General features: G+C 39.0%; 1 protein-coding gene across 1 annotated transcript; it reads right to left on the reverse strand.

Annotated features, from left to right (window-relative positions):
- Positions 1 to 1,906: 1,906 nt before the first annotated feature.
- ppt1 (palmitoyl-protein thioesterase 1 (ceroid-lipofuscinosis, neuronal 1, infantile)) lies at positions 1,907 to 14,587 on the reverse strand. The gene is made up of 10 exons (XM_008301518.1): positions 14,541 to 14,587; positions 12,567 to 12,689; positions 9,205 to 9,314; positions 7,975 to 8,102; positions 6,425 to 6,495; positions 5,156 to 5,258; positions 4,989 to 5,079; positions 3,843 to 3,941; positions 3,680 to 3,751; positions 1,907 to 2,394 (listed from the first exon to the last, which is right to left on the reverse strand). Exons 2-10 carry the CDS (start codon positions 12,679 to 12,681, stop codon positions 2,272 to 2,274), a joined length of 912 nt encoding a protein of 303 aa, XP_008299740.1. The 5' UTR covers positions 12,682 to 12,689; positions 14,541 to 14,587; the 3' UTR covers positions 1,907 to 2,271.
- Positions 14,588 to 14,604: the final 17 nt, after the last annotated feature.

A 14,604-nucleotide genomic window follows, 5' to 3' on the forward strand; every position in this document is an offset into this window, starting at 1 on the left:
GTGGACACGTAACCACGACCGCCTGAGATGTGCCAAAGTAGCCAAAACAGGACAAGTTTAATTTCTACACACAGCGGTTACAAGTTAAAGGGACTCACCTCTGCCAACCAGCTCATTTCACCGCCCGTGTGACTCGTCTGTTCAACCAGAGAGTCGTCCACCGATGAAGCAGCGCTGACAAAATCAAATAAAGACAGTAAGTCCAGTGAAACCCACCAAAACAGCAACAATACCAGCAATGGCAGCACGACTCATGATGCACACACTTGAATAGAAAAACATCCTTTTCTATTTTGAGCATTAAAATACATTTGATCTTGAAAACATTAGCTTAGCAGCAACAGATGAATCTCCACTGTATAGTTTTGTGCATTTTTTAAACAACTAGCTTGAAAACATCCCACAAACTACAGAGAACAATGAAACCGTTTACGTGTGACTCTTCCAGTCACTTTGAATTGTTTAGTTTTCTTCTCACCGTTTGTATGGATGACGTTTAATGAACTCCTGCAGTTTAGCGAACATCTTCACGCAGGTCAGGCTCACTGAGGATCTAGAGATGTACTGGTGGTTTCCATGGTAACCAACGGCAACTCCAGTTTCAAACGGTTCGAATTCCAGAAGTGTTTTTTAAAAAAACAAAAACAAACTAAAAAAACTGATGCATTCATTGCAATAAATATCAACAACCTGAGAAGCTACCTAAAGAAAAGTACAAATCGTGAGACACAAGCTGACAAATGCTGGTTTGGGAGCCAAATCTAAGTTCTGTAAAATACTTCAACACTGGAAACTTCTATATTTTAACCCTCAAAAAAAAAAAAAAAAGAAAAGCATCTTGTCTTGGAGGCCATTTTAAGGGCTCATTGTCTCCACAAACATAACTTTCACAGCCAATAGTACACGTCATGTCACAGCTTGAACTAACGTCAGACAAAAGCTGATGAACTGTGTCGTGGTTGAAGAGGTGTCGCTGGAGGAGGTCAGCTCAGTGTCCTATACGTGGTCCTCAGACTTGTGGGGTGTTGATTCCTAAGAGGACTCATTGTAGCCTTCTGAAACCTTCTGAATCCTTCTTGCCAACATGTTTCTTGAAAGCCTAACCATTTTTGAAACATCTTTATTGGGGGGTTTCTGAGCTTCTCTCAGAACAAGTGGACTCTGGAGTCACTTCCAAACTTTTGCTGCATTGATTCTGCAAAAGACTCGTCGTCATGGCATTTGGAAACCAGCAAATTCTTCTTGCCAAAGCGTTTCCTCTGTTTTTAACAATGACTTGCCTTTTGGTTTGTGGGTTTCTCTCAGAATCAGTGGAGACAGATGTGCTATCTTCTGGTTGTGAGTCGTCCTGTCCATGTGACTCGTCTTCTGTTGTGCGGGAGGGCGTTAAATCTGCAACAGACTCATCACCGATACCTCTTGCTGCCCTTTCACTGACCTCTGAGATAAGGTCGTCTGTAGACATGTCAGACACCTCCTGCAGAGTTTCAGCATCATGATCTCTGAACATTTGCTGCATTAATGTTACAACACTTGCAAGCTGTTCAACTCTGGCAGACGAGTTCAAAATACAAAAATAAACCTTTTCGGCTTCTACTAGTGAACACTTTGACACCGACTAGTTACTTAATAAGGTCAAAAACATCCCCACCAGCATAACTAATGGACATTTTGGCACTTATTAGTTAACTTTTTTCCCCTCACCAGTCAGAACCTAACAAGTTGAACTGGTGGACATTTGCCCTTCACTAGTTCACATGTATGCAGTAATATGGCGTCAGTAGTTATCTAACTGCAGTTTCACAGGTCAGGTCAGAAAAAGTCATACAAGCACACAATTTGACAGTGAATCACCTAAAGACAAACTGGCCAATGGAGACTTTTTTTTTTTAAACAAATGCTGCAGTAAGATCTGTATGTTGGTGTCTTTATTGGATGAAATGCACAATATGTACAGAAGCATCATTTTACAGTTAAACGATTTATATTTAAACGGCCTTTTAGTGATTCTAAAACCCTTTAAAAACCAACTGACCTCATCAGAGCAGCTCACATTTAAAATGACATTAACAGCTCAGTGGTAGTAGCTAACAGACAGACAACCTGCTAACGTTAATACGGCATCACAAAACAAGAATCGACGGTAAAGAAGTGATCAGTGCAAATGGAGTGAATCGTGTTAAGTCTGCTCCAGTTTACCCACAACCTCCAATCAACAGCAGCTACAAAAACGTATGATGTTGAAGTGATCCATCAGCATGCAGACGTGTTCTAGCGTAAGTACGGCAGCAGGTTGGCAGTGAACCACTCTCTGGTAAACTGCAGGTGGTCGCCCTCAGTGGCCAGAAAAACCAGCTTTCCAGCTTTGTCCATCGCTGCCAGGCCCAGCCGGTCCTGCACAAACAGAACAGACAGGGTCTTCAGGTTTTCACTTTGGGTTCTGTTTTTTTTTTATTTGCTGTGGCGCCGTGAGAGTGGAGCCAGCTGCAGCAGCTCTGAGCTACTTTCTGTGTTTTCAGCTGTTTACTTTGATTTTTCTTTGCTCTTTTTAATATTTTAATTTCCCACAGCTGTAGCACATCTGTGTGCAGATGCAGATGTTCTCTTCTGTTTTCTGAGCTACAGCTTCAGAACACTGCAACACACTCGAGACAGGTGGCACAATAAACACCTCATTTTGTTTGTGGCTGGGATGTGGATCAGAAGTGTCGCAGCTCACATGAAGCTATAACCAGCAGTCTGTTAGCTTAGCATAACGACTGGAACCAAAGGAGACCAGTCTGAACAGCTGTACTGATTAGTTGGAACTATATGGTCCCAAACTTGTCAAATGTGAAATAGAGCGTTTTTTCCTTTTCTTAAAATCACAGTAACCTGAATCCCTTTATGTTTTGGAGTGGTGATCGGACAAAAGAGAGAAAAAAGAAAAATTACATTTCCCTGCAGCCACAATCAGTAGTCCGTTAGCTTAGCATAAATGGACTTTTATACACTGTATGCTTAAAAAGAGGGGAAACCACTAAACTGTGCAGTTGTACTGATTAATTGTAATTTAATGCTTTAAACCTGTAAAATGTAAAACTGAACCATTTGTACTAAAATCATAACATCCTGAATACTCTGATGTTTTGGAGCAGAAAACACAAAGAAAGAAATTTGACTGATGCTACAACCAGCCATCTGTTAGCTTAGCACAAAGGCTGTAAACAAGTAAAGCAACTCGTCTGTCTGACCAATCGTACTGATTCATCTTAATGATATGGTGTTAAGCTTGTTAAATGTGAGAATGAGCCACTTTCCTGTTCTCACAAACATAATAACAGAAATACCTTCATGTTTCTAAATGTTGGTTGTCAAAAAAATCAAGATGAAAGTTGACTGACGCTACAACCTGCAGCAGTGAGCGTACACAGCCAGCCTGGTTCTGTATAACTGTAGCCGTTCACTCTCATTTTATTCTCCCACAATACCTGTCATTAAAAACTAAATCACCTGAATAGTTTTGTGTTTTGAATTTTTCACCGGCCACACAAAAAAGAGCTAAACGGCTAATCTGCCATGCAAATGAACCAGTTTAATGCAGTTTTATAGCTCATTGTTGAACTGAATTATTTTAATTATTATTTAACAATATGAATTGAACTAATGGATACGGTGGACGTGGTCTGGAAGCTCTCACCTCTTTGTAGAGAACGCTCTCCTGCAGAGTCTCCGTCTCTTTGGCCTGGCCGGTCTTCAGGAAGCCGAACCACTGCGAGAAAAGACGGTTCGGGTTTATCACGTGCACTCGTTTGTTCAGGAAGCCGCTTCAAAACACACAAGAAAGAAGTTGAGTTTGTCACCTCGGAGTCGACAGGATCCACCACAGAGTCCTGCAGGAACTTGACCATGACGAACTTGTCCAGCAGCTGAAGGTTCTTCTTGTACGTCTCATTCACAACCTTCAGACGCAAACAGAAGCTGATCATGTCTGATAGTAGAGATGCAATGATGTCAAAGAGAAATAAAGACAGAATAATCACTCAAACGCTGCAACAGTTTAAACAGCTCCTCGTGTTGCATTCAGTGTCTTTAACAACCTCACATTTCTACTTTACACATCAGCTCGTTTGATTTAAGACTCTTCAAAGGTTTGGAGCTTTTTTTAATTTTTATTTTAATGTGAATAAATCCTTCACTTGTGCTTCTGTAAGAACAAACTGTGTGTCGCCAGATTGTGAAACATCCGCTGCAGGTTAGCGTGCTAATTCAAGATGAACTTTATTGTCCCAGACGTGGGAAATTTGTGTCGGGCTGTTCACACATGCTGCAGCCGCAAACAGGGACAACACAGGGAATAGACAGAATAAATAAATGTGTGCATACATCAAGTAAAAGCAGAATAAGATGAATATCATATCAAGTCCTAAAACCTGGCACTTTAAAAAACACAAACAAAAAAGCAATTAGAGCTATTTTACTTATTAATTAGCCTAATCGAAGTCGGAACAAATGAATTTTTAAATGTGTTCAACCGGCAGCGTGGGACTCTGAGCCTTCCTCCAGAACCACTCTGAGTACAGAGAGTGTGAAGGTTCGCTCAGGATATAGTTGGATTATTTATTTTTCTAATATTACTCTCTTGTTTTTCTTTTTAAAGACTTGTTCTTCTTATAGCGTCTTCTTGCTGCTGCACAGCCGTGAGACTGTATGTGACAAATAACTCTTGAATCGTTCTAACTGCTGATTATCTTTTCTAATGGTTGTTAACGAGAATTTCAGTGTTGAATTTTATAGATTTTGGATCGATCTTGGTGCCAGATGCTGTGATGAACCAGTTTCCGGATCACGTTTGCATCAGGAAGACAGATGTTGGATGAACAGAGCAGAATGAATACGGAAAGAAAAGCTGTTGCTCATGGTGCATGAGGTTCAGACGTTCTCATAGTGACTGAGGCAGACAATATTTAAAATGCAAAAAAAGAAAAGTCCAGCGTGGACACACCGACCCTCTCCTGGTTGACGTCGGCCAGAAACAGGCTGTGCTTCTTGTACAGGTCGTCGTTCAGCGGGTCGTGCCAGTACTGGGCCTGGACCAGGCTGAGAAGCACAAACACTCGGGTCAGTGAACATCACATCAGCAGCTGCAGCGCGCGGCTCAGGAAGCTGAACTTACTGTTTCTGAACCATGTCGGAGTACGCGCCGCTGTTCAGGGCTTTACGGATGAAGTCGCAGATGTGGGAGGTCTCACCGGGACACCTGGGCAGCCCGTACACACCTGAGGAGGCACCAACACTCAGCGGCGCTAATAACGATGTTCAGGCATGTGAATGTATTGGTTCATCACTGGTAAACACTTGTTTGTATTGTTCTTATCGTGTTTTGATGTTGATTTGGGTTTTTTTCTTTATTTTTCTTATTGTTCTTTTCATTCTTCTGGCTGACAACCAGAACCAAAGCACTGACTTGGTGCCATCTCGTGTTGATACGTGTGCCGCTACGACAATAAAGAATCCTTGAATAATAACAACTTTATTTATTTAGAACCTTCTACAAACAGAGTTTATGAAGGGCTTTGAAGACAGGGCAAAAAAGAAAAGAACCAACCAAACGACTCCATCTTCTACAGAAGAACACGAAGATGATGGAAAGCTCCAGTGTAGAACTTTAGGTTCTATTAAATGGGGACGTTTCTGTCATAAGCTGGATCACTACTCCAGTGTCACTGCCCGTATACCTCTTTTCTTGTCTATCCTGTTTTTATTGTAGTTCACTGATTTAATTCTCATTTTTTTGGTAATATATTGTATTCATGTCTTTTTTTCTTTCTATTAGGTTTTGCATTTATTCTCATTTTACCGTATTTTGTCTGAGCAACATCTGGAACAAGAATTTCCTTCAGGATTGATAAATTCTATTCCATCGTATCTTTTTGTTTTTAAGATTGTTTTCTGGCATGTCTGGCTTTATTAGACAGGACAGTGTGAGAGTGAGACAGGAAAGGGGGGAGAGAAGAGACCTGCAGCAAACTGTCGTGAGTGGGAGTCGAACCCACGACCTCTGTGTCGGGGAACTTCAGCCCCTGCTCATGGGTCGGCCGCTCAACCAGGTGAGCTACATGGACGCCCCGATCGCATCTGTTTCTATCTTATACAAAACTTTATGAATCTGGAGGGAAATTGTTTTTGCCAAATAAGAAAACTGAACTCCAGCGTCCACGTTTGTGCCATCCAGCGCAACATGCAGCTCAGTGGTACAAAGGAAGATGAACCATCGGGTAAAACTTGGTAGGAATATTAATTCATTGTTGATTTTGGTCTCTCTTCAAGATGGAAACACTGTTGTCATGACTTGAGGTGTTTAGACTGAATGTGGTTTACGGTTTGTTCTACCGTCAGCTGCTCTCAGGGAACTGGGACTCATGAGGTTTGGGTGCTTCCTCACCTTGGTGCTGGCCGCCGACGGAGATCAGGGTTTTCATTGGTGGGGAGGGACAGCGCTGAGCCACAGCTCTCCTGAAAGCAGAGGAATCAGAGCAGCTCTCAGTTATAGTGCGACAACTTATCAAACCTGCTCAATCGATGAGTTAGAAAGTTCCATGAAAATAACCTTCTTTTCACTTTTGTGTTAAAGTATTTCATATTGAAATGTTTAGTTTTATATTGCGGTGACCTGCAGCTACATGTGGTTCAGAAAACATCACGAGCTGACTTCTGTTATCGACTGTCTTTTGTTAATGTGCTCAAAGATGAAACTTTTCCTGACCTCTTCAGTTTCTTACATACTTCAACTCGCCCGTTTTCAGAGATCGTTTCATGCATTTGTCCAGTATTACGACATGATGAGAAACTGGAGAGCCCTCAGTAGAGGGACACAGCTGCCCAATGAGTGCAACTTTGACCTCTCCAGCGGTCACCAATGCATGTATTGACCCCAAAATCTAATCACTATGAGAAGGGACCATACCGAGGTCATGTGTGAAGTTTCATGTTCAGACTCCTGTCCTGTGAAGTGCTAGACCAGAGATCTCCAGCTCTGGTCCTCATGAGCTGCTGTCCTGCAGGTTTTAGACGTCTCCATTCTGCAGCACACCTGACTCACAGGAATGGATCAGTAACAGAACTTGTGTAGAACTTGACAACAAGCTGTTGGAGATCCATTAATGTGAGTCAAGTGTGCTGCAGTAACGTCTAAATCCTGCAGGACAGTAGCTCACGAGGAGCAGAGCTGGAGATCTCTGGTCTAGACTGTTAACAGACAAACACATGGGCACGATTTCTCTAGAGTTGCTCATCACACCCAGAAAGATTCTGGTGTTTATCTGTCAGAGTTTCTGAGTTGATGTGACAACAAATAAATAAATTAAAAGAAAACTTATCTCATAAAATATTTAAGAAACTTAAAATTTCATAAATATCCTTATAAATATCTATATTATATGTTATAAAACATGTTTAATGACGCGACACACTAAAAGTATCTTCGACTGAAGGCCAAAGTATTTGTTGTTCTGATGAAATAAAAGGCTCCTGATATTATTAAAACCTTCCAGCGTATTTTGTGTTTCAGCTGCAGCCCTTTCTGTCTGTCTCTATAACCATCTTTATTGTATTTTTCCCCATTTACTTTATACATATACATTATATTTAGACAAACAAAGGGCCATGGAGGTAACAGGAACCAACGACGTGATGAGAAATAACAGATATTGTTGTTCAAACAGGCTCAAGTTTAAATGTGAGAAAAAAACCTGCTGAAAGCGGGTCGATGGGCGATTGATATATAAATCTATAAATCCACATGACATTTTAAATATCGATAGTTTATGATAAAAGTGAATGATAAGCAAATGGTGGAGGAGAAGATGATTGGAGATGGAATGACCCAAAGATATTTAAATGTTTTTGTTTTTGACTGTTTTCTTGTCATAACGTCACATTTCTCCAACATTCCCACAACAGAAGCCGTCAGTGTCGAGAGCCGGCGCTACCTACAGGAACTGCGCCCCCTGAGAGAAGCCCATAGCGTTGTATCCGCCCTTCAGTTTGGGATCCTGAGCCAGCTGACTGCACACCATCGACACCTGCTCGTTCACGTCCATGAAAAACCCATTTTCCGTGTCCTGCAGGAGAGGGGAAACATGAAAAGTTCAAATCACGAGCGGCATGATTAAAGGGAGACAACGAGCTCGGTGGGCCGGCAGAAGAACCGGGGCGGATCAAAGCCCACGGCGGCGGCATCGAGCTGCGTCGTGCTGCGTCGCTATGAATATTAACACACAGTGGAGCTGCAAAGGAGCCATTTTTCTGATGTAACTCGAGGTTCCGAGCCTGCAAATGTCACAGAAAAGGAATCGTCACGTCACCAATCGCTGCCGCCACCGCCGGACTGTTGGCTTCACATGTGATATTCTTCTCTAAATGTCACATTTTCACGTGTATTGTGTGTTTGTGGGAGAAGGAAAAGGAGGCCTGAGATTTCTGCTGAAGGCTCCCAACCTTCACAGAAACAGAATAAAGTCTCAGAGAAATCCGACACTGACTGAAGTAGCTGCTTTTTTACTCCAGAAACATCATATTGATCAGAAATGCAATTAACGATCACTTCCTTTGCCAAATGATGCATCCTTTGTTACCTCAATTAATCAATTAGTTGCTTCGTCTATAAAATGTCAGAAAATGTGGATCGTCCTCAAATATATAGAAATGAATTTACTAATTGTTAAATACATTTAAAGCGTTTTTATCCCTGAGCCATAACAAGCTGCTGATTTTACATTTAAAACATACTTTCTGTGCAACATGTTGTTTATTTTTTCTGTGCACTTATGAGAGAAATGAACTGAATGTGGGAATGCATTCTGGCTCTTTTGCACAGATGATGCACTTTTCAGTTCTGTGATATTCATACAATGACAATAAAGATATATATTGAATTTACCACCACTGAGAAGGAAAGAAAACAGAGAAAAGTCGAATTTAAGAAGTTTAAATAGTTACTCAAATGATGAATACATTATCAAAACGTTGGCGGCTAATTTAATATCTGACAACTAATAGATTTATTAATTAATCACTGCAGCTTTAACATGGATAAAATAGTAACGATATCGAATCAAACTCAAGAAAAATCATAGAAAAGTTTTTTAAAAATGAGAGTTTCATCAACATATTAATCATTTCGACCTTAAATAGTCACTTGAGGTGAATTTCAGAGATCAATACCTGCACCACGTTCTTCCCGATCATCAGCGACAGAACATAAATGCCGGAGATCTCCTCCTCGATCATCTTCTTTATCGCCCCCATGCTGAGCGGGTTGCAGCAGCTGTCACCTGGTGGACAAACATGTAATAATATTATTATCTAAACGGCTTTAGGCGTCAAGTTTTTAGCCCACGCTGGTCTACGGATGGCAATAAGATGGCAAGACATCCAGCACAATATCGTTAGAAAATGCACAGTGTCAGATGTTTGACCTTCACTGTTTTCAGATTCTTGTGCTTAAATCTCAGCTTCAGGCCAATCTGATGTGAAAAAGTGCACAAACAAAAAGAATAATACTGCAAAACATCTGGTATGCAGGAGCTAAACTTTGGAAATGCAAAAAAAAAAAAGAGCTTGCATATTCATAGATTCTGGATTTTCCAATGATGAAGGAGGCGCAGATGTCGTTTCAGGAATTTATGAACAGCTCACTGAACGTTTCCCGCAACTTCTGGCAGAAATTAATATTCACAGCAGAGTATTTTTATACATCTTCAAACATCTCTGGAGGGAATCACACAGCCAGCTTATCAACATAACCTTCGTCTGTTTGTGAGAAAACTCCACACGGTGCCTTTAATTTACATCCTCTGCTGAATGAATAATCAGCGTGAAAACATTTAAAATGCTGGAAATCATCTGTGTTGTTCTTATGGTCAACAAATAAAGGATGAATAAATAATAAATAAATAAAATAATCCTGTCTAAAGGATAAGGGCTGCAGTCTGTGATTATTTCATTATCGATTCATCAGAAAATGTGAACGAAGAAAATGTTTAACCAAATGTAAAGTGGCGTCATAAAAGTTTAAAACACAAAGAGATCAGGTTCCAACAGAAAGAACAAAGAACAGCAGCAAATCATCGCTCTGGAAAACCTTTTTTTTGCTTAAAAATGACTTAAATAACTCTTAAAATAATGCATTTTCTGGAGGTTGTCCGATTAAATAGCATAAATGAGACACACATGGGCACTGCTAGTTATCTAAAATATCATATTTATGTGTGTATTTTAATCTGCAGCTGAAAATAGATCCAAAAAATGCACCTTTTATTCCTGCTTGATGATAGAAAGTGGACGTAAATGCAAAATTAACTTTAATTATATGCCTTTAATGCCAATTCCAACCATATTCTATCTCAGAATACTTAACATACTAAGAACATATCATATTATATTATAGAAAGCACGTGGTGATAGTAGTAAGGATTAATTGATATGGTTTCGTTTTTTAGGGCCGATACTAATGCCGATCATCAGTAGATAAGAAAGGCCGATAACCAATATCTGACCAATATCTATTCCTCTGTTTAGACTAAGACTAAGGTCCAGATCTTAAATCATTACTAATGATTGTTTTCTAGACTCTGTTTCAGGTTAATCAGAGGCTGCCTGCTAACTTAGCTGTTAGCCGTTAGCGTAGCATTAGCCGCTGTGGGAGAAACCGGTTTCCTGGTTTGTGTTTGTTGTTCAGTCTGTGCTTGAGAGACATTTCTGAGAAAACAGAGTGACGACAGACAGAAAGAGAAAGGAGCTGCATCAGACCTGAAGTGTTTAATTTATCAGCAATCAGTCAAAAAAATACTGATAATTGGAAAAACGTCAAATATCGGCCACAATAATCCGGCAGGCCGATAATAAATCCATCCCGAGACAGTGGGAAGTTCTTCCTACACAGGGTAATGAATTTGGACAGTAGTGAAAGGTGGAGAGAGAATGTTGGTTGTTGTCTTTTCATTGGATGAACACCAGCATCACCTGCTAACTATCAAAGGAAAACAGAAATATTATAGTTTATATTAACTTCTATTGAATAAACGGTTTAACTTTGACATGAAAAAATCGTGTTATTATAAATTCTGCTCCAAGGAGCCAAACTAGATTGAGTTAATGCTGAAAGGCAGTATGTATGAATGTACAGTCGTCCTCAGATCTATTCATCTCCTTCCATTAAAGAAAATCCAAAATTCACAAAAGTGACTCGAATAAGTAGAAACTGAAAAAAGTAATAATAAATAAAAATTTGCTAAATTATAATGTAGTGAAATAAGACGTTGCTTTTGAATTGTGGTTGAAAAGAATAATTTAAAAAACAAACAAACAAACAAAAAAAAACTGTCCTGGACCAATGAGAGGCCTTTGCTGATGAGCAGTGGTCCAGAACACCTGTCAGCAGGTGCACAAGTCTGACTGAGAGTTACAGGAAACACCTGATGGCAGTGATTGGCTCAGAGGGTTGTTCAACTAAATATTAGTTTATGGGTCCCATCATGCTGGTTTGCTTGTTTTTTTATATATATTTCTGTTGAACCACAATTCAAAAGCAATGTCACGATTTTCATTGTTCTTTTTATTTATTATTACTTTTGTCAACTTATTTCACTGACAGCTGTTTATTTCCTTCTTTAATGGGGGCTTTGAATACATTTGAGGACGACTGTATATAAAAGCCAGCGGTGTGTTTTTTTTTTTTACCCTGAGACCGATACTGTCGACGCTAATTTCGCTTCCTCAGCTGGTATTTTCCCAGACACCATGAGAATAAAATAGGGAAGCTTGCAGTAAAAAGCACATCAGTCTTATCTCATGTCACAGGGCAGCCAGGTTTGTGTCTCGGTAGCAGTAACGTTTGTATTTACAAGAAGCTGATCAGGCAGGAATGTAACTGACGCATCTTGTGGAGGCAAGGCAGCCGAAAACAAGACGTCCTCATCGTTTTAAGAACGTAGCACAAAGGAGTCGCTTAAAATGTTAGTTGTAAAGTTAAGAAAATAGTGTCACAGTTAATTAAACCTATAAAACCCCAGTGATTATCTGCTATCTATATATCTATATATCTATCTATCCATCCATCCATCTATCCACCTATCTATCCATCCATCTATCCTTGCTGTACATAACTGCACTATTTTCCTGTTTCCCTTTTTGTTTTTATATATACGTTGTTGATTGTCGTTGTAAAAATGCAGCTGCACACATCACACACACCAATCTTTTATGTTTTATGTCATTTTATCGTCATATTTTTTGTGTATGACTGACATTATTATTTTAATCTATTTTATTTCATTTTATGTTAGAGCTCAGGACGTGCCTTTGTTGTTTTGCTGTCTTGCACTGCAGCATAATGACAAAGCTTTTAATCTTGTTCCCTTAATTTGTCACTTTTTTGTAGCTTTAAAAACAGCTGGAACAAAACACAGAAACTATCTTGTCATGCAGAAGTGACTTTTTTTTTCAATCTTTAAGCTAAATAAGTGGAAATAAAGGAGGTAAACTGGATGTTTCTTAGACACATGAACTATTTTGCAGTCGCTCACCCATCCCGTGCCACAGCACCAGGGGAACAGTCCCGTTGTTGGAGTCATCATAAGGCCTGGAGGCAGCGAGCAGCACTGGACCAGCCAGGAGGAGACACAGGAGGACCGCTGACATCCTGAACCCTGTAAAACACAATAAACAGCATCAAATGTCTCCTTCCTGCCTTCATGTTGTTCAATTTTACCCACCAAGGGAACAACAAACAAATCACATGTGAGAAAAACATCCTTACTTTTCCAGTGAGTACATTTAGACAAACTGTTTTTATTGTATTGACACACATTATATCTGAGAACTATGTGTAAACTGTCTGCATCATTGTTGTTGTGTTTAGGTCGGTCTTGTCTGATCTCTTGAATAGTGGTCGTTCCATCTCAAGGATTTCTGAAACAATTTCTTCTCAGCGATCTGATTTGTTTTAAAGTGTAAAAGATAAAGTCCAGATATTTATAAAGATGTTTGTGAAATTTAAGCTTGGTATATGAAAAACTTTCAGATATTTAACACAAAAAAAATGCAAGTTGATCCACTTCCGTGTTGTGTTGTATTGTCTCGTGTTCAAATTGAACATGTTGCTGCTACCTGTTTCCATATTTCTAGTTTTGTTTTATTTTTTTGTTTTTATTTTATTTTATCTTATCTTAACACTTTAGCTCTGGACCTGGAAAACGCTCTCATTTCACTGTGCACTGTGCAGCTGTATGTGGCTGAAATGACAATAAAGTCCTTTTAAACTTTGAACTTGCAGCACTTTTTTTTTTTACACACTGAAATTTTAACTTGCTTTAAACCTTTTTATATGCACTCCAGATATTAAGAGGAGCATATGTAAATTTTAAGATTCATATATCAAATATTTGGTAAGATATACTCTCTCACTCACACACACACACACACACACCCACCCACACACACACATATATATATATATATATAAAATTGCCACTCAACTCACTTCCAACAGGGTTTTTTTTTTTCTCACATTGAAATTTGAGGCTGCTTCAACAACAACAATATCTGAGGATCTATTAAAGATAAAAATCTAAACTTTCCACAGGTATTAATCATTATGTCATTGATTCAAAATCTGTAATATTGGACAAGTAAATACAATCATTTCTGATTATGGGGGAGTTGAAATATGAAAAAAGAAAACATTAATAAAATAATTGATAATAAAGAAGTCAACTAGTGATGTTATTTTTTTAACCGTATGTAGCTGCAGGTCACAATATTACAAAACCAAACATATAGATCAGGTTTTAATATGAAGTACTTGGACACAAAAGATTTTAAAAATTGATTTACCATGCTTATCCAAATATATCCAAATAAAATATAAATAAAATAATATCTGACTTTGGTGTTCTCTCTCTCTCTCTTTTCTTTTTATTTTTAATGTGTGCTCAAAGATGGGACTTTCCATGATGCTTCCTTGTTTTTTTTTTTCATTGTGAAGAACTTTGGAACTTCGCTAAGAAAAGTGCAATATGAATAACGTTTATTATATTATTATGAATTATGCTTGCACTTAAAACTAGGTTATATTTAAACTTGTGGTTTCCATTGCCATTCGTTTGTCCAAATAATGTGTACAAATATAAAGTAATAAAAAAAAATACAATAAAGATTGTTATACAGAAAGAAGGAGCTGCAGCCGAAGCAGAAAGTTAGCTTCTAATATATCAGCTCAAGACAGCGTCTCCCATCAACAACACAGAATCAACCTTTGAATTATTGTCGAACTCCCGGTGCGTCGTAAAGTTAGCTCGAACAAAGCTAACTAATCAATGAACACGGGATTTACATCAATTAAACCAACGATTAGGCACATTTTGGACAATTTAATAACGCTATTATGTCACGACGAACGTTTAAATCGATTTGGCGAACTGTTAAAACAGCATAGTTTTAATGCAGCACGCGTAAATAATATTTAAAAGCTTATATATGTTCAAAAATACATTACTCACTGCTGCTGCGTTCTTCCTGCTTGTTCGTCGGTCCGCTTGTCACATGATAATGTTTGGAACCAAC

Source organism: Stegastes partitus, unplaced genomic scaffold (assembly GCF_000690725.1).
Source record: "Stegastes partitus isolate 25-593 unplaced genomic scaffold, Stegastes_partitus-1.0.2 Scaffold1681, whole genome shotgun sequence".
NCBI lineage: Eukaryota > Metazoa > Chordata > Actinopteri > Pomacentridae > Stegastes > Stegastes partitus.